At 40.4% G+C, this 27,722-nt stretch overlaps 1 protein-coding gene across 4 annotated transcripts in view; it reads right to left on the bottom strand.

Annotated features, from left to right (window-relative positions):
* The window catches only part of KIAA1549 (KIAA1549 ortholog), a 146,858-nt gene that overhangs the window by 12,177 nt on the left and 106,959 nt on the right, over positions 1-27,722 (bottom strand). For 3 of the 4 annotated variants that reach the window (XM_074539051.1, XM_074539048.1, XM_074539052.1), the window contains exons 11-18: positions 16,163-16,365; positions 12,653-12,777; positions 11,434-11,448; positions 7,897-8,102; positions 5,967-6,190; positions 4,674-4,818; positions 2,435-2,665; positions 715-767 (exon numbers count right to left, since the gene is read on the bottom strand). In XM_074539051.1, coding sequence (XP_074395152.1) covers positions 715-767; positions 2,435-2,665; positions 4,674-4,818; positions 5,967-6,190; positions 7,897-8,102; positions 11,434-11,448; positions 12,653-12,777; positions 16,163-16,365 — 1,202 coding nt within the window. The remainder of the gene's footprint in view (positions 1-714; positions 768-2,434; positions 2,666-4,673; positions 4,819-5,966; positions 6,191-7,896; positions 8,103-11,433; positions 11,449-12,652; positions 12,778-16,162; positions 16,366-27,722) is intronic. The other variant, XM_074539050.1, reaches the window with a different exon arrangement.

Below are 27,722 nucleotides of genomic sequence, written 5' to 3'. Positions count from 1 at the left end.
GTAATGAGAGAGCAGCACAAGGCCACCATTTGACCAGCCTGGCTGCAGCAGCTTGGAGAAACTGAGACAAGTCTCAGCCCCATGAGCACCATGACTCAAGAGTCCAACTTTACATCTGGTTAAAACACACAAACCAAATGTGAAGTAAACAATCACCTGGACAAATGTTTTCTCCCCTTTACACAATTCTCTCATGGCAAGGGCAGGAGAAGATGGAGAATTTGTTCCTCCCCTGATTTTAAAATAATAGGGCTGCAAGGCAGACTTTCTCTGTGAGGGTCACTGTGCTCTGTCATTTATTCTCAACTTGGTTAAAAATAGAATGAATCTGTTAGTCATATGAAAGCTGTTGTGAGTGAGTGTTGCCCTGAGGATACAGAAACAAGATGAAAGCAAGAGTATTGGGAGAATTACATGCATCTGAGTAACTGTTTCAGGCTCTCCAAAAGCTCATACTCAGTGGTTTACTGAATATTGGAAGGATTTTGCTATAGCTGAGGGGCTAGAGACACATTTCTTTTAAACAGAGGCTTGGATTCCATACAGCATGCATATGTCATTTATGCTTCATAAATAAGTAACAAAGACTGGATCTGGACTCCTGTTACTTCTAATTTATGCAGTACTTTGCATAACAATATACCAGTGCCAGTAAGATATCTGAAGTAATTGCAAGGAAAATAATAAATGGTAATTTGATCAGTAAAAAGCTACCTCGGTAGGAGACCTGGTGCTGCTGGCGGAGTCATTCCAAATTCCATGTATCTCTGTCAGGAGAATGAAAAAAACCACCAAATTAAAATCAAAATTCATACCTTGGGAACTCCACAGTCAGTCTTTTAAATGATGAATGGCAGAGATCACTAAGTCTGTATGTAGGACTTGATGGCAGCCATAAGAATTCAAGTTTTACAAACAAAGGAGCACAAGAAGATCTGGGAATCACTGCTACAGCAGCTACAGTCTCTTCTGTAAGAGCAGTCTTAATTTAAAAACCTTACAGAAATACTTTTTTACAGTTGCAGAAGATCAAGAGCTGCTCCAATATCTACTTAGCAAAAAGCCAACCTTGGCATTTGGAAATCTCTTTTGACCTCAAAAAGCATCAGACTGCAGCAGAGAGACCACAGGGTTCAGATTCATCAGAACTTATCATGACCTACAGGATTATCCATGTGTTTCAGAGCTCCATCAAAACAAAAAAATCATACACAGAAACACTGCTTCCCTATCCCTCATTTCCTGAAAGCTTTTGGATATCCTGCGGAAAAATATGACCTATGCTACATGCATTCTTTTTTTCATTGTCAAAATAGGAACTACCACACATTCTAAAAAGAAAGAAAAAGAAAAAAAAAGAAAAAAAAAAGGAAAAAAAGGAAAAAAAGGAAAAAAAGGAAAAAAAAGGAAAAAAAAGGAAAAAAAGGAAAAAAGGAAAAAAAAGAAAAAAAGAAGAAAAAAAAAGGAAAAAAAGAAAAAAAGAAAAAAAAGAAAAAGTTTAACTCTCAGACACAGCAAGACTGACTTGTGAAAAATCCTAACTGAGAAGAACTGAAATGATCAAATTATCCTGAAGGAAATGAGATGGGAAAAGGGAAAAGAAACCAAACAGCTCAGAAAGCAAGTTCACTATCTTGTGACAGTCATTTCTGAATTCTCCTTGTTCCAGGAACGTTCTAGTTTGTGCTAAGCCCTGACAGCAAGGGCATAACAGCAGCGGCTGTGGCTCCAGTGGCGCCAACTCCCTGCCCAGAGATGCCTTTAGAACTGCATCCCAAATAAACACCTGAGATGTTACCTGCCCAGTGTTGTGGTGTGATGTCATGGTTTGTCTCAGATACCTTGGGTTTCTCCCTGCAGATTAATTCCCCAGGTGTGTGAGCCACCTCTCCCTCCTCCACCCTGACACCTGCTGAGCACTGTCTGTCAATCCTGGCATTCCAGAAGGGCAGAATTCAAAAGATGCCTTTCAGCCCTGGAGGACATTGGGGCATCCAGGTGTCACTTTCCCCTTGAGACTTCTCACCTGGTTGGTAGCCCCCCGTGCCCCTTCCCTCCCCATCTCCCTGGGGTTAAAAGACACAGCAACCACATGGTTCACGGGTTCTGTTGGAGCTGTTGCTGGATTCAGAGGCCTGTGGGCCAGGAAGAAAGCTCTGGATCAAAACCCTCCATCCGAACTGATTCTGTTCCTTCACCATTGCCTTAAAGCTTCTCTGCCAGGGATAAACCTGAACTCCTGCATGCCTGGACTTGTCCCAAGCACCCAGCTGCAACACCCAGATAGCCAAAAGGGTCTCTGAAGTGAAACCACCACAGTTGCCACCTTTGGTCAAGCAGCAAGGGCCGGACTGGTATTACAATACCAATAATATTGGTATTATTCCAACAGCCCAGCCGGGCCCGAGGCAGTCCCTCCCTCCCTGCCCCTCACCGGCTGTGCTGCGGAGCCCCCGGGCGCAGGCACGGCGTTGGAGCTGGCCTGGCTGCTGGGAGCCACCAGGGCAAAGGCGTCGTCCAGCAGGGAGTGCATGGTCTGGCGCGCCTCCTCGATGGACGGCTGCGGTGGCACGTACTGCGGCACGGCGTGCGCCGGCAGCCCCGCCAGCTTGCCCACCTCCGCCGAGGATGACGTCTGCGGCTCCGCTGGCAGGTCTGGGTCCGACTGCAGGAGACAGAAGGAAGGTGAAGGGCAGCCACAGAGAAAGTCTAGCTGGCTTCCAAGCCCCTGTGGGCCTTCAGGCTGAGCAACAGTCTTGGCCAAAATCACGTCATGTGCCCTTACCCTCCCTGCTGCTGCATGCACATATCCAACACCAAACACTTCATTCAACACTCCAACACTTCATTCAGTGTAGTCTGAAGGACTCTGTGACTGTGTTCACAGGAGTCTTAAGATGAAAAAAGAGATGAAGATCTGACTCCATGTTTCAGAAGACTTGATTTTTATTTTATAATATATATTATGTTAAAACTATACTAAAAAATAGAAAAAAATTTCATCAGAAAGCCAGCTTAAAAAGAAAAAAAAAAAAAAAAGATAACAAAAGCTTGTGGCTCGGACTCTCTGTCCGAGCCAGCTCACAGTGATTGGCCATTAATTAGAAATAACTAACATGGGCCAATCAAAGATCCACCTGTTGCGTTCCACAGCAGCAGATAATCAATGTTTACATTTTGTTCTTGAGGCCTCTCAACTTCTCAAAAGGAAAAATCCTAAAAAAAGGATTTTTCATGAAAAGATGTCTGTGACAGGACTCTGATCTCCGATAAGGCAGCAGAGCTTTGGGCAGGAGTTACTCAGCTATAACAGAAATCTTGTGGTTTGCAACCACGTAATGAAGTCATGCAGAGAGCATTTCTCCACCCAGAAGAAAACCAATCATCTCTATCTACATCTATCACTTTGCAGCTTTTGCAATTCTAAGAAATTAATCCAATCTTTAGCTTATAACTGACCACACCAGCAGTAACATTAAACAATTATCACCTCCTAGAAAAAGGCAGAAAGGAAGCTGTTAAGGAACTAAGTGGTAACCTGCATGGAGCTTGAACTTGGGTGCATCACCTGAATGGGATTCATGTAAGTTCTTCATTGCAGCAATACCTTAGGCATGCATCATAATTACTACCTGGGATCTTACCACATGGGCTTATTGTTCATCAGTGAGAGGAAATTAAACGAGCTTTACAGCAGCAGACTTATTATCAGAGCTCATTCTTACCACTGCATGCAGACTGCAAAATCAGTTGTCAAGAGGCACAAGCCTCTACTTTATTAGGAACTTAGCATTCCGAGCAGTCTCACTGCAGATGCCAAAGGGGCTGAGCCTGCTGTGTGCCATGTCTTAATTAAACAGCTTCAGATGATAATTCATTCTACTGCAGCATGACATTAAAATCATCACACTCATGTCTGAAGGCAAAGGGAAACTGCAGAAATTGACATCAGAGTCACCTGACCACATAAGCAGCTAACAGTGAAATTCTTAAAATTATTAAACCATCTTTAAAGATAAGAACTGTCCAGGGGCTTCCAATATTAGCATTTGGCTTCATGGAATCTGCTTAGAAGTGGTTAAAGATGCCTAAGTGCTGTTTGTGACATGGATATGATTGAACAGAAGTATTCTCCAGTGCCTTTCTTTTTTTAGATGTGAGACAAAATTAATTTTCAGGACATTGCACTAGAATTGTTTCAAGTTACTGTAGTACAAAGATGTGTTTCTCTATCATTAATAATTAATTGCTGCATTTGAAACACGAGAAAATTTCTCACAAAAAGACCTGAGTCTTCCACTCTGTAAGAGCAAAGGATTAAATTTGCTGTAATATATGAATATATAACATCCAGCAAATTGGACTAGAGCGAAACTATGTTCAAGATATTGTGGAACATGTCAAGCACACTTTCATGTGCATAACACAGTGGCATTAATGAAAACAAGGCTTTGGTTCTTGGCCTCTGTAATGTCAAGGAATATTCAGCAGAATTTTACTGCTTAAAAATGACAGACTGTCAATGAAATCCTTATTTCACTTTGATTTACATGCTAACTGCATGACTGAAACTAACCACATCATATGGACCACAAACAGAAGGCCAAAAACCTGCCAGTGTCACAGCTGTCATCATTATCAGAACAGTCCTCCCATTCAAGAGACATACATACAATATATGCAGAATTATTGACTCCTGGAGGCCTTTTGTATGTGCCATCACTGTCAGTTGTGATTAACCTGTCCTTTTCAGCATCAATTGGGCTCCCATTTATCTGATGGCGACGGCGCTGCTTGGGAGAACGTTTTGCACGAGAACTTAACAGGAAAAGAAACAAAAAGCAAAGAGAGAGAGAGAGAGAGAGAGAGAGAAAGGTAATCACAATTATTCTTGAAATTTTTCTTCTCGAGCTAGAACTCCTCTGCTCATTTCCTCCAAGTCATCCTTGCCTCAGCCCCGTTTCTCTTCCCTTCCCCAGTTTTTCATTCCTCAAGCTTCTCTTAGTAACGCTCTCATTGACAACTCTCTGAAGTATCCCATTCTTCCCCTAAATTCTGTCCAGAGTCACTTCCCTCCTACATTGACCTGTCCAGGTTGCCTGTGTTCCAGCTCCCCAGCCCAATGTGTGACACATCTGCAGCTGCAGAACAGATCACACTGCCAACAAAGCTTTGTGTTTGGTAAAGAGGGTTTAACCCCACCATGCAAACCAGCTGAGGAACCCACAGCCTGGAAAAAAGCTACTTTCTATCAGTGCAGAAGCACCCACTGGGCACCAGTGCTCCAGGAACACAGTGCCTGTATTCATAAGCTTGAAACAGAACACAGGGAAAACTCTCTGCAAATACAAGGCCAGGAAGGCAGATCTGTGAAGCTGAGAGATGTGCCTTATAACCTTTTATGTAATCCCTCTGGGTAATCTCACTGATTTGTGAATTTGCCTTTAATATTCAGAATCTTTATGCTTTTTAGGTTGTTCAAGGTTTTCCTTATTTTACATATTCCTCTCCCCCCGCCCCCTGCTTTATAAAAATATTATTACTTGCTGGTTATATTACTTGCATATATATTACTTGCAGGTTTCTTTTTTAGTGCTGATATTGCAATTCTGATCCCTCTACACCACAAAAGAATTATTCAAACAAATGGCAGAGCAAATACTAAATTGTTTTAAGACTGTTTTCATACATTTGGGCTTATTTATCAAGAATTCACTGCTGAGAATTTGTAAAAACATAATTTGAAATCAAAACATTGTGGCATGTACTGAAATAAATAAAAGTGTCTAGAACACCCCAATCCTTTTCACCTAGATAAATTCAACTAGTGATCAAAATGATTTCCAGCTCTGACAGTTAAGATGTAGTTTTAATGTAGTTAAGATGTAGTTTTAGATGACAGCTTTGATGCAGTTTGGGCACTGACTCTGAAAGAAAATTGTTCATTCCATCTTTGAAACCCCTACCTCTTCCTGGGCTCTATGAAGACGGTAGGCACACTGCCTCCAGGGTCCAAGATCTTGTCAATCTGCATCTGTGCCTTGCGATATATCCTGTGCTGCTCCTTGGAGTCAAGCACCACCACGTCATCCACCACTGGGAACTCATAGTGGCCCTTGCGCTTGGCGCGGAGGCGGATCTTATTGCGGTGGTGCTCGATCTCGGATTTGTGCCTCAGGGCTGTTTGTATCTGCAGGAAGGACAAGGAGAAAAAAAAAGAGAGGAATATTTTTGTAGTTATATACTTTTCAAACTGGATTTTGCTGCTCTTCTGTAAAGCTCTCCTCCCCACCTCTCTGCCTGCCCCTGCCTCCCTCCCCCAAATCTCTTTAGGACTAAAATAAGTCACACGATTTATGAGCACACTTTGCTTCCTGGATATTTTGCAGTCCCCCCATTGTCTCCCCAGGTAGATGTACTATTACACACAGCGTGATTGCCAGCACAGCAGGTGCAATTAGAGGGAAGTGGCAGTTTGTTAATAAAAGGAGGAACACAAAAAACTCCTCCTGTCTGCCAGACATAACATTGCTCTGAAAAGATAAGACTAACCAGTCCATAGTTAGCTATGCTAGGCAAACAGATCAACAGGGTTTAAATCTGCCACCCTTTCCCTTGAATGACCTTCATCACATAAGAAGCAAGAACTTCAAGCGCCAACTGAGCTCATAACTCAGTGCCTCTGCTGTGCCATATGCTATGCAGGAACACAGCAGCAACACAAGGGCCCAGATACTCATCTGAACATGGCACTATCAGCTCTACATCATCCTGTAGGCTGAGTTTTCATACCTCTCTCCCACCTCTTCAAATTTCAAGGAGTACATGTCATTATCTGGGTAAAGCTGTTGTAACACCACAATTGTAAGTCCTGGCCCAAAACCCACTCAAATGATTCTTATCACTGGTAAACACTTGAGCACCAGATTAGGTAGCAACTACTGCCCTGCCTGTGCTGGACTAGTTCTGGAACACATCAGGAAATTAAGAACCAAATAAAAATTGATTTTGGTGTATTCTCTCATGAAAATCTGAAAAAATAAAAGCATATAGAGGACAGAAGTCAGATTTGTTCTTTATGCTTATAGTTGGAATCATATGTCTTCTGCCCATACAGACAGATTTCTGTTTTGTGGCTCCTCCTGCCTCTGTATCCTAGATAGAAATATCTGCCTCTCTTCAGTAAGGTACTGAGAAACACAGATTCTTGACAAAGTTACACCTTTGAGTAATCAAAATTCAGTTACAGCTTTGAGTAATCTTCCACTCTGAATTATGAAAAAATGTTATCTCACACCAAACCAGGATGCAGGTAGGTGCTACTGTCAGGCAGTGTATGATGTGAGTTTATGGTGCATCACCTCTCCTCATGCCCCAGACGTGCTCATATTCTGCTAATAGTAACATGAGCCTCAGAGAAAGCAGGAAATTTTGTCTGTTTACTGTCAGCTAAACACATTAGAAGTTGAAAGCAATGAACTGGGCTGCAAATTCATACCCCAGAATGTTTTGAGATAACTTCTTTTCATAACCAACATCCTGAGTCCAGAAAAGTAAAAGAATAGTGTAGAATGAAAACCAAGGTGAGCCATATGTTCCAATTCTCACACATTAATTAGCACAACATTGTCTTTTAGTCATGTCTTTAAGTCATGTCCTAAGTAGCAAAAGTATGCTAACACAAGGGTATCCTGACCATCAGATCCTCTCTGTGTTCATATTTTGGTTTAGGTATATCTTAAAAACAGGTCAGATAATTTCTCTGGATGGAAACAGGATTATTCCTGTAACTAGCCAAGGAATTCACAAGGAACTCCTGATAACAAGAAACTGGCTACTTTTCACTTGGCTAGGCAGAGAATCCTCCAAAACCATGCAAAGCCCTTTCAGAAATACCTCTTTATTGATTTTGTTGGTCTCTGCCACCCGATCGGAGAGCACGGAGTTCTGGACCGGAGGGGCTGCCATGGGCTGCATGGCAATCAGCTGAATCTTGCTTGGGACACGTCTGCTGGCATCTGAGGAACGGGACATCCTATCCACATGCTCAAAGATGGAGGCTGAGGAGTGCTGCTCGTTTCCACTGCTGGTCTGAGGAGGTCCTAAATGATCAGAACCAATACAGAGTGAAGCAGTGCTGCCAGGGTTAGCACAGTCAAGTGTTAAGCTCTACAGATGCTGTGCTACAAAACTGTGCCCTGCTCTCCATCTGTGTCTAATTTGCCCTACAGGCCTTCCAGCTGACTCACATTTAGTGTACAACAAGTTTACCCCGTGGTTTGCAAATTATAAACATTTTCCCATTATATTTCCAGAAGGTGAGCTGTCATTCTGTAAATCAAGCTCTTGACACTTGCAAACCCCCAAAATCTCAATCTACTTTCCTGCATAAAAAGCTGTTTAAGTACATTCTGCTAATGATTCCTCTTATCAGTACTTAAGGAGATGCAAATTGCTCAAATGGGGGTTCAAAGAGCAATGAAAGATGTCTCAATGCAAAATGCATTTCTTAAGTGATAGGAGTGATACAGGAACCAACAAAAAGCCCCTTAGAAATCTGCACAAAACACAAAGAATTTTACAGACATTTTACTGATTAATGCTTTTAAAGCAGATTTTTTTTCTCTGTGACAAGATAAATAGTCACATAATAATAAGCAAGCTGCATTAATACTGTCATGTTGTAATTTCTTGAAGAGGTTAAACCAACTCGAATACAATCAGCAAAAGACATTACAGAAACAAATATGCATGGAAGTGCACCCAGGTCCTGCCAACAGTTAATTACTTCAATAGAAATGGGTCATCTCCCTCAAAAGACTTGAAACCTACAGGATCACCCCAGTGATTTGCAGTTAAGCACAGATTTAGCAATTTTTTTTCTGAGTTAGACCTAATTCAGAAACTGTTATGCAGATGAGGCTTGCAAAAGCTACTGAAAACTTTCAAAATAAACTTTTGTCTTATCCATGTGATAAAGCCACATTCTCAAACTGCTTTTCACCATGAAATACAAGCAATGAGAGATCAAGACTCGTGACTCTCCTTATGAAGCAACACAACAGTGTTGAGGGACATAGTCCCACATCTTCCCACAGATGTCTAATAAGGAGATGTGGTTCTCAGTATTCAAATCAGGAGGAAAATCTAATTTGCTCTGATACAGAATCAATTGCTGATCAACATGATCCACCTACAACAGACAGGAAGGGAAATGAAACAGGCCCTGCTGTGATCCTGTTGCAACATGTGCTGGTAAGACAGGATAGGGTTTGGAAGAGGAGTGAATCTTATCTTCAGTGGAAGGTCACAGTAGATGACTTGCTCCTTTGTCTCTTCCAGCACAACAAGGGAGCAGGAAAAGAAAGGGATAGTATACTTTAAATATTCACAGCATACTACTTTTGGGCTGGAAAGCAGCCTGGCCACAAGTTAAGCAAAATTCTATGCTATCTCTATTCCTATTTCTATTCCTATTTCTCAGACTTGATCAAAGCATTGTCAAACATACACATTTACAAAAGGCATGCATCATTTATAAATGTGATTTCTCTGTACAAGTGTTCTTAAAAAGAAGGTAAACAGCTCCATTCAAGACCTCTGTGTCCCAAATGTTTTGCAAGACACAAAGCCTCAATGAAACATATCCCTCTCTTTTCTGTAGCTGTTTGTATTATCTTAACCCTTTGTTGCCTTCACAGCCCCATCTTCATGCACCTCTCAGAAGTGTGCAAGCATTGCCTCTCATAGAAAAGGGCACAAGATATATTAGGGAGTTAGTGTGAACCCCTCAGAGCAATCATGTAGTCAATAGAAATCTGAACTTCTGCATTCATCTTCAAATTACTAAATTTTTTCCTCACCTTTTCACTCTATCAGCCACTCCCAGGCTCACTGACCTCCAACATAAAATTGTAAGGGTATTTTTGTATTACTTGGTTAGCAAGGTCCAATATTTTCAATTACACTGAGCATTCACTCTGAATCTTTGTAATTTCATCCCTAATTTTCCCTTGTACACACATAAACAAATGCTGGGCTGGAGCTTCTTAGCTGCAAAGGGTTCTTAAGCTCATTTGGTAAAACAGAAGTCCCACTGAAATTTTGGTAAGGCTTTACAGTAACATTGCATGTTACTCCTTTTTACAGAAAAGATAAACACAAAAACCCCTCATAAGCTGCATAAGACCTTTAAATCCTCTCTGTGGGTCTGCACTCAATGTGTCTATAAATATAAACCAAGATGGAAGAACAGAAAAGTAGATGAAGTCAGGAACAGAGTAACACTGTATACATACAACAAAAAGAGAAATGGTTTCTAACCCAACCTAAGAATGAGGTCCTGAAGAAGTTCTGATAGAGAATAAGCACAACTTCTCATTTCAAAGGTCTTATATTACACTACTATTCCCATTTAGAAAATCTTCCTTATAAAGCTATTGGATGGCACTACATGAATGAAATTTTGATTTCAGAATAATTCAGTTGAGGCTGAAGAATAATGGAGAGGTATCTAATACCCCAGTACTGGGCAGATCATGTTTTAACAACCAGTCCATACAGGTCACATGCCAGGATCAGTGTCCATCACTGCTCCCTGAGTTGAAACCATTTACTGAAATGTCAGGAAGCTGTGATTTCACATGAAAACCAAAACAGCTCGAGACAGAGAAAGGTTACTGCCCCCTTGAGAGACACAGCAACCAAGGTGCATAAGGCCTCATCCAAAATCAGATAACGTCCATGGGATCCTTCAACTCATCCACTGGTATCTTAACCATGCCAGAATATGCAATTAAGAGATAAATGTCACACAGTTTGTATCCCCGTAGGTGACATCCCTAGGATGCAGCTGATGACTCATTACACCAGTGGAAAGCAGCAGAGCACAGAAGGACAGACAGAGGGGTGGCTGCTCTAAGATGGTCCGTGCTATCAGAGGACACAATCCTTATTTTATCACTAGATGTGTTATACATTATCAAAGACAGCAGCAGCTTTCTCCTGCCCTATGTTTGCCATGTCTCAATCCTGGCAGAGAAAACAAGAGTTCACAACAAAATATCTATGCTTCTTTGCAGGTTCAGTTCATATTTTTCTTGGGCTCCAGTTAATTAATCCTACATTAATTCTAATATTATCTCCAACTTGTTTCTACAAAGCTGTTTTCAGGACCAACAGCTGCATTAGTTTTGCTTCTTTCACAGTGATGTTTTCCTCAATAATTTGAAAGAATTGGGAGGAAAAAAATTAGAAAAATGTGCTGGATTACTATAATTTGTGTTACTGAGATTTTTTTATGCTTCAATAGCTCAAAAGCAATTTTATTTTCTTAGACTCAGAAGACAAACTCTTCCATCCTTAAGACATAATTGCAGTTACCCCAACACCCCTATTCATATTTGTACTCAACTACCAGCTCTGGTTACTTACCCACTCTGTTTGCTCCTGACAACATAAAGGAAAAAGAAGAGACAACACAGTAATTATGACAAGCAATTTAGCTAGAATGGCAACTGGAAAAAAAAACCACAGCAGTAAGATGACTGCATTTACTTTTGAATGAAATGCATGAACTTGGATCAGGCTGCCAAATCTCAGCTGCACAAAAAAGGAACTGAATCTCCCATTTAGTAGAGAGCTCTCTGCAGACACTGCCTCAAATTCTGAATGCTAAGAATAGTCCCTATGATTTGCAAACTAGGGGCACCAAATGCTGAAAAAATAGTGCATTTTACCCAGTGAGGGCATGATAGGTAGAAAGGACACATTTTACACAGTCTCCTTGCTGCCTTTACCAGGTAATTCAGGTGCAGCAACATGAAACATTTCTACACCAAAAGGAGATGTTAAATGTTACATAAAGTTTTAAGCCAGACAGAAAAAGAAGAGATGAATCTGGAGTTCTCAGGTAAACAGAAATGGGAGAACACTAAAACAGAGCATCAGAATTCAAGTCAGATAGAGTGGAGGAACTCAATCCCTTTTGAGATGTTTTCCCATATTTTCAAATATATAAATATATCCAATATATATCTATTAATCCAATATATATCTACATCTAAAATATATCTATTTTAGAGTACTTCCAAGAAAAATAGTGGCACTTTAACTGGAAACAAGATGGTTCTTTATTAAAAAATACCAGTGCTATTTACACAGCAGCATTGAATTTTGATCTTTCTAATGTACAATCACGCAGGCATTTTGATTATTTAATTACAACTCATTTGTAAAACTTTGATTTTTCTGCTGTCTTTTTTTTTTTTCATGTCACTTTTTCAAAGTTACTGTTACAGACACACCCCCGTGGTCTGAAGTCCTGCTGTGACCTCTGCTGCCCACGTAACTGTCTGCAGTTCTGCTACCATGGGAGACTCAAGAGTTGCTGGGGCTGTGTGAGGGACAAAAGGAGGAAAGATTCATTCCTGCTAAGCCATTTGTTTCAAAAGCTTGCTGGAATGAAAGGAATGTACAGCTTCCCAGTTTCAACAGAAGAAACTAAACCAAATATGAAGGGATTTTGTGCGGCTAGGAGCAAAAAAATCAGCGGCCAAAGATGAGTTTAGGAAAGTTACAGCACCAAAGTACCTCTTCAGCCTGAGTAAAGCACCAAAGCACACAAAGAGGGGGAAAAAAAAAGGAAACAAACCCTTCTTCACTGCTCTGCGTGGCTTGCCCTCGTTTGCAGCAGTTGATGGCCTTGCACTTTCCTCTCCGGTCTCTCTCCCGCTGGATTGTTCACTTGCTGTGGATTCAGCATCTGACGGCGAAATTCTGCCACAAACACAACAAAACAAACAAACCAACATGTAACACAAATTTGCAAGGGGGCATATTTGTCACACACAAAGAATCCTGTGCTAAAACACCTTGTGAAGTCTGCTAAAATTTTCCTCTTTTTGTAAGTAAATGTATAATGCATTACCATAGCTAGATATTCATTGTCAAGATGCTACTGTTGTGTGTGAAAAATGACTGCAACACAGTTCACATGTGACAATATTATGAAGTAATCTTTCCTTTAAAATACACTACAAGAAAAAGCTCTGCATTTGTAGCTAACAATTTACCTCTCAGAACGAAAATAATTGTATTAGGAATATGAAACCCACATAAGTAACTAGTCTAACATTGAATATGAAACCCACATAAGTAACTAGTCTAACATTAGGAATATGAAACCCACATAGGTAACTAGTCTAACATTCAGCCTTACCAACTTGGTGTTGTCTTGCTAACAATACAAATCTATGTGAATATTTCCCTGACTAGTCAAATGTAAGGCCATTCAAAAATGCTTCTTTTATGTATTTATTCCATGCAATCACAAGATTCTTAAGAACATTTGTTATCTAAAAAAACCACCATCTCAATCTCAGTGCTCACAGCTTTTGTAGGCAATACAGAAAAGTACCATGATCTTCAGCTGTAAAATTATTCTGATAATATATAAGTAGAAAAAAAACAGGGTCCACACCACTGCCTGACACCAAAGCCTATCTCTTCACATGGGATCAGCCTTTGTGATAGTGTCTCTAACTACCACTTTCACTCATATTCTATTGTGGCAGGGAGTTAATCATGGAGAGTGTGCACATGTCTGTGCACCAACCTTATTAGTGCAGGATTTTCTTGGGCTAGATGGGTGTATCTGAACTGGTTACTGAGGCTCTTGGCTAAACATCAACCTGCCTAGAGCACCCAGAATAAGATAACCATATGCAGCCTGACAAGTCTAGTGAAGTTAAATCTACTTCTTGCAGCTCTGAATTCAGCTTCCCTTTTTCTCCTCCCTGAACAATGCCCTGATCTGCAGGACTGCAGTACTAATGTCACATCCCAATTAAAAAAAAATAATACCAGGGAAAAGAGGATAAATGGTCCCCAATGAGCTTAGAGATCTGCATCACTGCATCTTTTCCTGTGGGGAGAGGGTGTGCAGAGCTATCACCTCCATCATCTTTGTCCTGGTTCAGCAGTGTGAGGCTGGAGCTCTGTGTCCAGATCTCCTACTGACTTTCTGTTTCACCTCATTGTGCTCTGCATTTCCCATGATACTCCTTTCTCAGCATATCCAAATTACCACAAAGTAATAGGAACATAAACAGAGTTGAGTCAACATCAGTCATTTCTTGTAAGTGATGAGGAATATGCACTTGTATACTCTCAAGTCAAAACAACAGGTCCAACTCCCAGCTGGAGCGCAGGGATGCTGAGCTTTCTGAACTCAGCTGTTCTTGTTTGCTGTTTCCTACAGACACAGAACGTGTACTCACATCACCACTAGATTTCCTGGCATGTAGCACACAATCCAGAGCTGAACTGTGATGAACTGAGCTCTGTATTTCCTCACAAAACATCAAGCAGCTAAACCCAACACAACACAGTATGATACCATTTCACATTTCAACTTCTGCCTGGGGGAATAAATGTTTCAAATCACAAGCTGACACGGGCATGTCGGCATGGCAGGGAGATGATGGCAGCATCTCCATGGCTAAGCCTAAAGGAAGATTTGTTCTCAAGGGAATATGAGGGAGAAGAGGGAGATTCTCTTCTGAAAACATTTCAAGTGTCTGAACTACAGGTCAGTCATTCTCACCTCTGTGCCTAGGGAGATCATGGAGCACATTGTCCTGGAAATGATGCCAAGGCACAGGAAAATAAAAAGGGGCTTGGTGACAGCCAGCATGCCTTCACTAAAGGCAAATCACACCTGAATTACTTGGTGGCCTCCTACTACAGTGCAACATTAGAATGTTGGCTTCTGAAATTTCTCCTGCTTAATCTCCTGAATTATTCTAGACAAAATACAGTAGGAACCTCAAATTTAAACTTATTTCTTTTGCTTATCTGCATATAAATATAGATGCCTTTCCTTCATCCACAATCATCTCTGTCCTAGGCTCCTTCTGAACTTTTAAAAAGAAACCCAGAAACGCTTGTCTTTCAGATTTATATTACTTTGTTTCAATTTATGTAAGCTACACCAAAACTAGTACAGCTCATTTTTCTTCCATTATATTCTAGTTTTGTCCACCTTCCACTGTACCACTGGCAGTCTTCTACTTACAAGGCCTGCAGGGATTTAGGAAGACAGGCTTAGCATCTAGAAGGGGGAAACTGAGCTTTATGAAGCCCACACAGAGAAGATGAAGCAAGGATCTTAAGACAGCTGGGATTTTAGAGGAGGCACAGAGGGCTGAACAGAGGAGCAAGCTGTGCTGCAGAGACCTGCAGCCCAGTCAGAATCACCATTAGTCTCTTTCTCAGCTCATCCTGCTCTTGATTGTTTTTTTTTTTTTCTCTGCCACTGTGCAGTACCACATAGATACAAGCACAGGGAATGCAGAGCTGGAGACAAAGAAGCGTGAGAGTGAGGGAGAGGAAGAAGAATCACTGGAAAGTGTAGTTCAGAGGGGGTCTTCTCAGGGTTCCATTTTTTTCCCCACTTTTTTTTTGTGCACAGATCCATCTCTACTGCACAGCTTTGTTAAATCATATATCCTACAAACACAATTTTTTCCAGCAAGGGACAGTCATATCATGTGATAATTGGAAAATGGTAGGAAAATTCTGGTGATGGTTGACAGACCCTTCTCCATTTGCACAGCAAATGTGAATTGCTGATGGTTTCAGACCCTTCTCCATTTGCACAGCAAATGTGAATTACCATTCCTTTTTCTGAATAAGACTCATTTGCTACAAGATCCCCGCAGATAATCGTAAATAACAATATCTCTGCATCTTCCCTGAATTTTGGAGATCTGACTCTTCACTCCTGTATTGATCACTATTAATGGGATGGAAACACATTACCTTTGTCAGTGGTTTCCATTTGATTTTAACCATTCACTGGCTTAGTGGCTACAGATCACAAAGAGACTGCACTGGAAAACATACACTTGATGTTTCCAGTGACCAATCAGCTCAGCAGTACCTTAAATACCCCTCTTAACTGGGTATGCTCCCTTTAAAAGAAAAAAGAACACTAAATTCTCACAACCTTGTACTAATGAATGGTGAGGTGTAACAGTGGTGGCTCACTAGAAAACGCGAGTTCCGGAGCTCTGGAACAGTTCTGAAATTGCCCTAAAAATACAGCAGCCCTTAATAAACTGTTGTCTGCTGCAATTTGTTTTTATCTCTGTGAACTGACCTCCCTCTGTGTCGAACAGTCTTTGAAGGCTTTGTGGAAGTCTTGGATTTGGGGCTGGGCACATCTCCGTTCTCGGATGGGGTTGTGTCCTTAATGGGTCCTGGTAAAGGAGCTGGCTCATGGATAATCAGGACATCATCTTTATTGTGCTGGCCCAGATGCTGCTTAGCAAAATCAAAGCCTTTCACACTGGGGGCCTGTAGCTGTGAGAAAAGAACAAAGACAAGAAACGGAACAGTGAGTGACAATGAGTACAAAGGCTTGGTTCAGACCTGCAAACAATGGCCACTGAGAGGATGGCCAGGCCACGGCAGTCTCAGGAAGGAACACGAGAGCACCAGGGAAAAGAAAAAGAAACTCTCCACAATTCTGTCACCTCACTGCAGTATATGATGCACAGTTTAAAATTCCAAATCAATAAATGTAGTTAAAAACCAGACTTCTGATGCTGCTACTGGTTTTTAACGCTATTTCTTCCCATTTCATCATCATGTGAGGAGCTTTTTGTGTTCGTATGAGTCCAAGGCTGTAGACACCTGTGTACAGACTGAAATGGCTACCACTACCAGGTCATATTTCCATTTCTTCCAGCCAAAATGGATGCAGGATTTTAAATAATTTGAATACTGTTACTGTTGATCTTTCTCATTTTGAGCTCCCCAAATCTGGGAGTGCTTGTACAAACACCTAGTTCATCTGATGAAAGACAAACACTCTGCAGATCCGACTTATACAGCAGCCTGGCAATGACTTGTCAGCTGGTATTGATGCCTCCAGAAAAATACTGAAAATCTCTTGGGAATTTCATACTGAACAGACAGAGAAATATACAAAAGGCTTTGGGATTTAGAGAAATTATCCTAAAGACCTTATTCAAAGGGAATCTTGCTTGAGAAAGACGCAGAATTCAGCCTTTTACTTTCATAACTGTATTTATAAAAAAGTTAATCTCATCTTATCAATTACTTGACTCAGACTTAATCAAGGTTCCAAGTTTCAAACTCTCTGCTTATTTTTGAGGGCTTTGGAGTAACTGGAAGATCTGAAGAACTAATTAAGAGAAAGTTTTTCCTCAAACCCCACTCAATTTTACGTCGCTTGGAAGTTGAAAGCAGAAAGAAACATTGACAACTCCAGCTTCTGAAGCACATGCACACTAAACCTGCTGCACACCACAGGCACACAATCCTCTGTGTGCTCCCAGAGCTGATTTCCTGCAAAGTGAAGCAAGTGCTGGAGTGCCTTGATGGGTGCGTCAGGTTCCAGATGTTTAAATGAACCCCTTCTCATAAATCTTGGCATGCCAGCACAGCTAACTGCAAACACACTCCTCTGATACCATGCCAAAGATAAGCTTGCCTAAGGAATATTCTGAAACAATCTCTTCAAAATATTTTCTCAGTAAGCAAACATTTTCCAAATGGTTCTTGCACTCGAGCAAGCTGCCTGTTTAAGCCAGTAGATGGCAATAAAAGCTCTTCTGTAAAAGCCACCAGTTTATCTGCTGAGGTTTTAGAGTTAATTTCTCACAAAATGAGTAAGCTCGTTATTCAAACAAATCTGGATGTCTTCTGCTATGTCCGTTTGTCCTGGGCTTCACAACAGTCCCTTCAATTCAGCATTATGGGTGATTTAGTTATTGAATTTATGCAAATAACTGCAACCACTGATCCAAAAAGGCACCAGGGAGCTACACTAGGTGAAGGTGTAACTGTATCTCCATTTTTTGAGTCATGGTCATCTTGTGAAGCCTTCCTGAAATTTTCTCCCCTTCAGATGTCAAACACTTCTCTTCAGGACATTGCTTACTTAATAAAACCTCTCCCCCAAAACCCTCCAAAAATCCCCATCCCCTCCTTTAAACACTTCCGAAGACAAACTTTTCACTTCTGCTGTCAGAATTATCAGGCCAGCCTGCAGCACTTTGTTTACTGAAACTTCTTAGCTACCCCACCTCACTTAGGGCCTGTCTGAGGGTATGTCCATTCTCCTAGAAGATATTCCTGTCTATGACACTCTTCCTTTGAACCTTTAGAGGCTTCCCTTATCACATCCTCTGTTTCACTACATTCCCCTCCACAGACTCCAGTCCCCTTTAGCCCCAAAATGATGACATTCTTCACCATGTGCTAGGCACAATTCTTCCACAAATCAATCTGGTGGTTCTCTACCCTTTTCTTATCAACCTGCAAAGTTACCACTGGTTTTTGAATAGTGTGATGGGTGGGGTGAGGAAGGACAACTGAAGAGACAAACATTCCAGGAATATTGGAGTTATCAGGATGGTTTTACTAAGATGGCTGCATGTCTCAAGCATGAACTTTCAACCTATCTTGGAGTCATTCTAGCCAACTGAGTTTGGGAGTAAAAATCATACAAAAATATAGAATTTTCATTTTTTTTTTAAACTTTGAATAATCTTACTTGTAGTTGCAGTCCACCATGACCTTTTATCTAAGCACAGCCACAGGAACAGATATATTTATGTGTCCAGGCACATCTGCCACAACATATGTATGCATGAATGTTTATCTGCAGACAGACCACACAGCAGCAGAATTAAAAGGCTGTCAGTACTGCAGGGACCAGCACTCTCACTGTAAGATTATCTGAAACAACCACAACTGGATCCTCTCACACACAGGCGTTGCAATAAAGCCTTGAGTTAGAACACCATGAATTCAGTTCTTCCACAGAAACCCTCTTGGCTTCTTCCACCCTGCTGGATCCTTGGCACAGTCTGGGGCAGAATGTAAGAATGCTATTTGCAAAAGCAGGATCCCCATCTCATTTCACAAAGAAGCTGGCAAACACCCACTTGAAAGGAGAAGGGGATGCAAGATGAGTCTTTTATGCATGTTTACAGCTAGGGTGGCTCAGACTTCAGGGTTTCATGGACACTTGCTGGCAACAGAGGACAGGCCAATCTCAGCTATCACCACCCCAGGCACCACAGAACCTATATTTTCCTTAAGTAGGAGCCAGGTAAACTCCTCAGCTGGTCCTACTCTTCCCTTGACAGGCAGGACCATTGTCTCTGCCCCACTCTCTTATCTCTTTCTCTTCCTGCCAGCTGACAACATCCAAGAACCTGAGGCTCATCAGTCTTTATACTTTTAACACCTGGAGTCATATAACAAGCTCTGTGTAACACAACAGAGGAAAAACCCTCTCACTTTATGGTACAGCTCTACAGACCTCATAAGCACAGAACTGGTGTAATCCTCTGACAATTTAACTGGTAAATCTATAACAGGGCTTTGTCAACCCCATGCAAACATTTTCCTAAACTTTTAAAACTTAAGCCAGAAACTGGCAGTCCCCCACAGAATCAGCAAAAGCATTTCCCTTACACCAAACAACCTTCTTGTTCTCTTTCCTTCAACAACCTACATGCCCCTAAGGCCCAGAATGTGCTCTAGAGCTTCTCCACGACAATTTTTAAAATTCAGACCGAGCATTTCATTTTCTCTTAACTTTGTTCTTTGGAAAAGAAACTCTCCTTCTCATCTTCAAAAATAGTTTCAGTATCAAACCAATACTTGAATGGAAATGGGCTGAATGTTTCAAGTCTCACAGAGTTCTGTACAGCCAAACATTTCTAGATATCTCCTGCTAAAAGAGTTCAGATGGCACTAGCAGCTCCAGTCAATACAAAGATTGTATGCATGTATATATGTGTTTGTGCACATGAATGAAAAAACATGATAGAAAAATACGACAATACATACATATACAACATGATACATGACTGAATACAGAAAGATGGTCCTCAAAAAATTATAAATTTGCTCATTAAAAATATTATTTGCAAAACAGAAATAATAATAGGATTATTACTGTAGAAATAACATTGACATAAGCCTGCTTTGTTTTCTGAAAAACACAATCTATGCTTCTCATACCTCTCCTTGTAGACCACAACAACATTATGACTTAACTGAGAAATGACAGCAGCCAAACTCCACACTTTCAGTGAGAAGTGTCTGAAGGACACCAAACCACAACTCTGCTTTTTTTTTAAAAAAAGACAGTCACATCACTGACTCAGTGAAATGAATGGTGTTACTCCTGACTGTTTCCAACGTTTTCTCAAAAATTTCTGTGTGCCACCTGCCGAGTTCTTTCTTTTCTTTAGATCAAGTTATGTAACAGGTTGTATCACCACTGCCCATCTTGGGACTGGTAGTCAGGACACCGTGTGTCGATCAGTCATCTACTACTCACATATTAATTACCACCAAGAAAAGAATGTGGTATCTTTTCTAGAGCACTTTTTAAGTCGTGCTGATATTGTTATTTGTTCAGGTACTGAAAATGAGCATTTCTTCACCAGCCTCAAGTGCCTTCACCCAGGACACTGCACAAAATCAGTCTTAACAAAGATTTCTTGATTTAAATGTAAGTTGTTAGAGGTTTTAATTTGTCTTTAATATACTTGTGAAAAAGAAAGAGATAAACTACTCTGAAGCTCACCACCTAAATGAACATGTCTAAATTACTGAATTCATAAGGAATTACATTAGTATACAAATGCAGAACCTGCCAAAATCTTAGAGGAAGATGATTTTATATTGCTAAGTGAAGAGTTTTTAATTCTACTGTTACATACTGAATGAAATAATAAGAAAAAAACCCCAAACCAGTATTTGAAGCTCAATTCACAGAAAAATCAAATAATTTCTGCAGAAGCCAACAAAATCTGTGCACCTCAGTCAATTCTTATTGCATAAAAGCAGGTAATAGTTTCAGTGTTGTTCAAGCCACTGAAATACAAAATGGTTGCCAATATATTGTTTTTTGGATGCAGAGACACACCAGGAATGTCAACAACCTGTCTTCAAGAAAGCAAATGCTGCTGTTCCACGAGTAATTTCAGCAGAAAGCAGAAGAAAAGAAATACACTTAACTCAGTGTTCTCCCTGTAGCTCCTACAAGCAGCATTTGAATTTGGACATAATATGAAGAATAATGTATTAAGACCATTTTCCACTGATTTTACACCATGGTCTTCCCTTGTTCCTTTAGAGCCAGCTGAATTGAGCAGAGGCTGTTAACATACATTTCTAAGGAAACACAGGAGCTAAGCATGTGCTTTAGTGTCAGTGCATAACCCATGAGCAGGACAAGAATCCCTATAAGTCAGTCCTGCTGACTTACCACCTTACTGTCATGCTAACATACTGAATGTTACTGGATAAAGAAACTTTTCAGAAAAAAAACGTCTACAAGCTTAAACACAGCAAGTCAATGAGACACACTCTTCTTAAAATAATGTAGGTTGAAGATGTAAGTCAGTGGGATTTGGGACAACTTAAAGCTACTGCACATTGCCAGCTGACTTCACAACCTGACATTCACACCACCAAACTCTTGTCCATATCCCCAGGGCACCATAACATGGGTTAGTGTGAATTCTCTGCATCACTCTCATGACGCATCAAGAAGGATAAGAATTTGTAGTTGCTTGTGTGCTTGGTAGAGTCTCCTTTATTTTAACTCTTTTTTCAGTATGTGTCTACTATTTCATCCAAAAAGTCATCTACATCTTCTTCCCACAAGGATCATTCAATATGGTTTGCAGTCAACTGTTCCACAAGATACTCAAAACACCTACCAGTCTACCAATAAATAAGAATTTAGAAATACTGAGGCATGTTTACCTTTCTTATTTTCTTATTTATCTCATTTTTCTATTATCATTCCTACACAGTTTTCCACATAAATACAAACTTTGTATTTTTGTTTGCATTGCTCTCCTTTGACATAAACCCCTTTGGGACAATGGCTAGAGACTACCTATAAAGTACGCACACAATTTATACATGTGATTCAATAACAATAATGCATATCTGATTTAAGACACCAAACCCCTTCATTCATGAGAGAAGCATATTAGAAGATCTCATAGAAGGAGAATTCTGACTCCATAGTCACCTTCAAAATACTGAAAAAAGACTCACTTGTATCTCTTGAGGTCTTTTTGTCCTTTGTGCCTTTTGTGCCATTGTGTCTCTTTTCTGATATGGGATATTATGCAATGTATTTGTACCATAATCCAAACTTCTTTAAAACAAAAGCCCAACACTAAGCATCACTGAGTAATATGCAGAGGGGTTCCTTCACTTTTGCTGGTTTAGAAAGCATGTTTAGGCACCAAAACAAAAAGTAGTCTGTAATTTAAACACCTTTACTCGGTAATAAGGGTTTGTATGTAAACAGAAGTGCACATGCAATGACAGTTCTCTGTATTTATCACATCTTACTTGGGAGTAAGATGTGATAAATACACAGTGGGGTGACAGCCTGTGCCCTCTGAGGCAAGCCTCAAACCAGAAGCAGCATTTTGAGACCTGTGGGCCAAAAAAGAGGCTGCAGGTGCAAAATGACACATATTTTCTCAGCTTGGACCAAGTGCCTCTATACAAATTACATTTCCCATTTGTCATCACAACAGTACTTTGGTCAACTATTGCCATTTCTGGGAAAAGGTAAAGCAGTTGAGCAAATCTGTCCTTGGGGTAAAGAAATATGCTCAGAGCTGCTTGGGCTTCTCCCATCAAGTTGGGAAAAAGCTGCACACTGTATAGCCAGCAGTGGCACAGAAAATCAGAACAAGCTGATGTACAGCCTCTGGTCCTCCTTCCCTCTGCTGGAAAGCCAGGCCTGTTTTACTGCTTACCACCAAACAAACAGTAAGGAAAGCAGGAATCCCACAGAAAATACCTCCTCAGGAATTTTGCTTCTAGAGTAGGATTAAAAACAAATAAAGAAAACCCCAAACTTACAAAACTTTATAAAGCCTGAGATTCTCAAGACACCTGTCCCGAAATATTTTCTTAAGATGGATTCTTCTCATGGATTTCCATCATCCCTCTTCTTCTCCTTTGTGCATTTCCTCCTGCCACACTAATATTACCATGACAGCTCAGTAAATTTCACAAAATACAAGAGGGATCATGCTGTTGAAAGCCCATAACTCTGAGTACAAATATGCCCAGAGGCTGCTGAGATAACTGCTGTAACAGGCAGAATTTTGTTCCTGAATCACACAGTTTTAGCTTTCCTTCCCAGACAGAAATGCCTCTGGGTGGATACTATCTTAATCATACTTTGTGAGATTCCTTTGCACACTGGTTGGAGAGAAGTGTCAGGATTAAGTTAGAAGAAGATTGGTAACTTTATACAATAGACACGTATTTTTCATCCCTAGGTTATGTTAACAATTACTCCTCTAAGTCCACATACATAACTCCAACACCAGCTGCAACCTCTAAGAGAAGACAGCACAACACACAAAAAATTACAAATTAAGGGAACTCTTTTCTAAACTTGTGAAGCAAACAAATACATTCTAACATGACTCTCACCATCTGCACAGAGACAACACAGTCCAAAAACACATCCTCTTACAAATAATGAGGGAAGTGCTACCACTTTTAACTAAAGACTTCCAAGATAGATCATAGGTCAGCAATTTTCATGCTGATATTTTGTTGGGTTCAATGATTCACATATTTATATATCTAAGAGGGGTTTAATGTGCACAGAAAGTACATTCCCATGTATTGCAGAAGTATTCTGCTTGCTGAAATGAAACTGCAAGTTTCAAACACAAGTGTGTAGCACATGAAAACCTTAGGCAACAATGATTTAATGTTGGTGCATTTCCATGCTCCCAAAACAGTTAAATTCCACAGTAGATTCTCTATCATGTTTTGTTAGGAGAGAAAAAATTATTTCCCCAGTATTAATCTCATCTCAGAGGTTTATTATGCTTAGGATGGCACAACATTTACCTGGATCTTGAAAAAAGATTCTTTTTGTTTAACTCCTTTTAAGAAGTAACCGCTATATAAACATGACTCCATAAATCCACTGATCACCTACATTTTGAATGGCATATTCAATTCTACTCTCCCCCTCTCAAAACAAATGGAAAAGAATTAGAAAATGTTCACGTTATCAAAGGTTCAAATGCCAGTTCAGAAGAAGGGATTAGAAAACTGGGGCTCCTCTGATGGGAAAAAGAGATGAGAGAGACAGCAATATGACAGAGGTCTGCAAGTCAGGATTGGCAAAGGTGAAGTGCCTGGGAATCAGCTCTTCCCTCCAATACCAGGACAAAGGGCCATCACAGAAAAACGTAGAAGTAGCAGGATAAAAGCATGGTGAAACAAGATGAAATGGTTCCACATGTAACACGCTGTGGAAACCCCTGCCAGCAGCTGAGGTGAGCTCAGAAGGATGAAACAGTTTCATGGAAAAGAATTATGTTGAGGGTTGCTAAATACCATCACTTCTAGCCAGAAATAACTGGAGGCTGAAGAGTTACTCAAGGCAAAGCAATCCATATACTTGCCCTGTCCTTCTCCCCCCCTCTAGGCTTTTCCTTGTGGCATCTGGGCTAGCTGACCTTTTGGAATGATCTCAAGACAGATACTCAAACGTTTCTAAGAAAGCAGATGGAGACATTTTACTTTTTATACCTATTTGTATAAGCAGCATATCTAAGTGTGGCATTTTATTTCTACCACTTGTGAATAGTTAATCCTCATTACAGAAAAATAGTTACTACAAACGAGTTCTTTCAGAGGAATTGCCATCAGAGAAATATATTGTTGAGAAGTAATTAAGATGTTGAATACTCTATCCCTTGTTAGAATTCAGCTATTGACTCTGGAGGAGATCCTGTATGCCATCCCCAGGAAGACAACAGTTTGGATAGTTAGTCAAGGTAGCTATTAGAAATGAATGGTATTTGTTATGCAAACATGAATCTCATGCATAAACTGATGTCAGTTTTCAAGTAGTTTTTATAAGATTGGTGTCAGCTGCCTTTCTTAACATGAGTCTCTTTTGACTGAATTTTTCTGCAGAGCTGTTGCCTCGACACTAGACAGATGAACAAAAGGATTACAGGATGTCAAAACATCACAAGAATTCTTTGCATCAGGAGCAGAAGCCTAGTATTTAGCCTCCAGCAGGGCTGGCCTCTGATCTTGGCAACATCCAAGAGATAGTCTACAGACTATACAATAATAAGCAAAATTCTCAATTCAGAGGTGTAAAGTTACACCTGACACATGACATTTGGATATCAGATACTCCTGCTTAGAGGGGGGAAATGAAAATCCACACAAGTGCCTCTCAGACATCTTGCAGCAGGCATGACTCATTAGCTGTGACCGTGAGCAGATGAGAGCAGACATGCAAGGGCTGGTGACAGTCCTCAAGGTGATGCTGGCACTGCCCTCCAGCACTGGCATTACCTGTGCTGCAGCTCCAGCAGGAGGTGCAGGACTTTGTCCAAGGCTTTCAACACTCCACCTGTGCCAGGTGTAAACACCCACAGGAGGGACACTGAACCACAAGGACACAGTCAGTCTCTAGGAAGCACAGTGGCATGCAGAAAGCTCCAGAGAGGAGTGACACGTGACTGGAGAAGCAGACATCATTCCCCATGGGTTTCCTGATGTGCCCTTGGATACACAAGGAACTGAGCAAGCCACTCAAAGCTATCACTGCAATAGCAATGACTTCAGCACACCCAGCACTTACAGGAGAACATCCAAGATATTCTAAATGAACTCCCAATTAGCTTGTCCGGTTCTTGCCATTAGGGCAGGGAGCCTTTCCCTGAATAATTGTCTATAGCTGAAATTATCTCTGAGATGTCCTAGGAAGGGATCTGATATTTTTCTTCAAATGCTTGTAACACAGAAAGGAAAGTGGAACCTCTAGAGAAGCAGGCTCCACTTTAATTTCTGGATGTCCAGAGAGAAAGAAACAATACTGCTGACTCTGCTCCTATGGTGGATAACATGTAAAATGGTTGTTTTGCTCTCTGGGGAAGAGAAAAGAAGTGGGTTTGCACAAAAACATCAGAGGCCAGTACAGGTACAGAGCAAAATGATGGTTCGGGCATTAAAGAAGTTCATTGAGCTTTTCATGAAGAAAAATTCAGTTGCCCACAAAAGGCACAGCTTCTTTGCAGGGAAAAAAAGGCTTGGGACAAGCAAAAGGTTGGGACAATGACAATTTTTACATAAATCAAAAAAAAAAAAATTAACAGTAAACTATCGTACATTAAATAAAGTAACTCCACCCCTAAACGCTGTGTACCAAACATACTAAAATTGCAATACAAACTAAATTCCAAAGCAGCAAAATAATACACCACTATAAACATTACCAATGCATTTTTCTCCATTCCTCTAACAACAAAATACAAGCCTCAATTTACTTTCACCTAAAAAAGCGTACAATACACCTAAAACCAACTATCCCAAAAATAAAAACACAACCCCACCATCTGCCATAAACTAATCCAAACTACACTAAAAAAAAGTAAAACTCCAAAACACCTACAATATATTAATAATATCATTGTGCAAACAAGGACAACAGCAAAAGTGTTAAAAAAAAAATTATCCAAATTCTCCTAAAAACTAGCTTCGCCATCAAAAAAAACAAAGTCAAAAAACCTGCTCAAAAAATCCAGTTTCTAAAAGTAAAATAGCAAAACAAACAGCGTCAAATTCCCACCAATGTCATCAACAAAATCACAACAATATCTCCACCATCCAACAAAAAAACCCATAAACTTTCCTAAGCACCATAAGATTTTTAAAAATACATATTCCCAAACACAATCAAATCGTAAACCCTCTCTACCTAATCACCCATACAAAAAACACTTTCCACTAAAAGCCTAAGCAACAACATATAGGCATATAGGTGGATACAGGCAATGGCAAGAGAAAAAAATCTTGTTATTTAAAAATACCACTTGTGCATCTTTTTCTTTCGTAAGGCAAGGACATCTTAATCCAGAGCAACAGCCCAGGTCACATCAAGGTGAATTTCCAGTAGGATGCTATGGCTTACAGAACAAGTCATGAATATTTGATGTGCCCTTTAAATATCTTAGTATCATCTCTTCAAAAGAATTATCCTTGCACAGACCAATGAATCCTGCATGGATTCACTGCTCTCCCCTGTTTCATTAACTCTCAGTTTAAGAAGCATAAAAACAACTTTGATCTAAGCATCTTTTCCCATTTAATCTCCACAACGGAAACCTAACATTTTACAGGTGTCATTAATCCTGTTTTGACGCAAATTGATGGATTAGCAAATCACAATCACTTCAAGATCCTTTATTTTTCCTTACTTCATGATGCAACCTGGCTTTGCTAGCATCAGTTCCCACAAAAGACTTCTCTCCCATGTATTTATGTTTATATTCACTGAGGCAGCAGATAAATAAAAAATCCCTTAATAACTGGCTCCCTCTCAATACTCTTTGCAGGAGTATTTCACCCACCTCACCAAGGGGCACCCAAGCAGCCAAACCCCAAACATCCAAAAGTCATGAGGGTCTAATTACCAGCAGATAAGAGCACTGGACTCCATCAGAAGATAGACTGTGAGGTTATAAAGTTTATGACTTTTAATGGTGGCCATAGGAACACAGAAATCACACCTACTCTGTATAAGTAAACCTTTACATATAAAAGATTAAAAATAAAACTTATATTGCTTCAGTGAATACCAA

The sequence above is a fragment of the Zonotrichia albicollis genome, chromosome 4 (genome assembly GCF_047830755.1).
Source record: "Zonotrichia albicollis isolate bZonAlb1 chromosome 4, bZonAlb1.hap1, whole genome shotgun sequence".
Lineage (NCBI taxonomy): Eukaryota > Metazoa > Chordata > Aves > Passeriformes > Passerellidae > Zonotrichia > Zonotrichia albicollis.
This window is presented reverse-complemented; position numbering and strand designations above follow the sequence as displayed.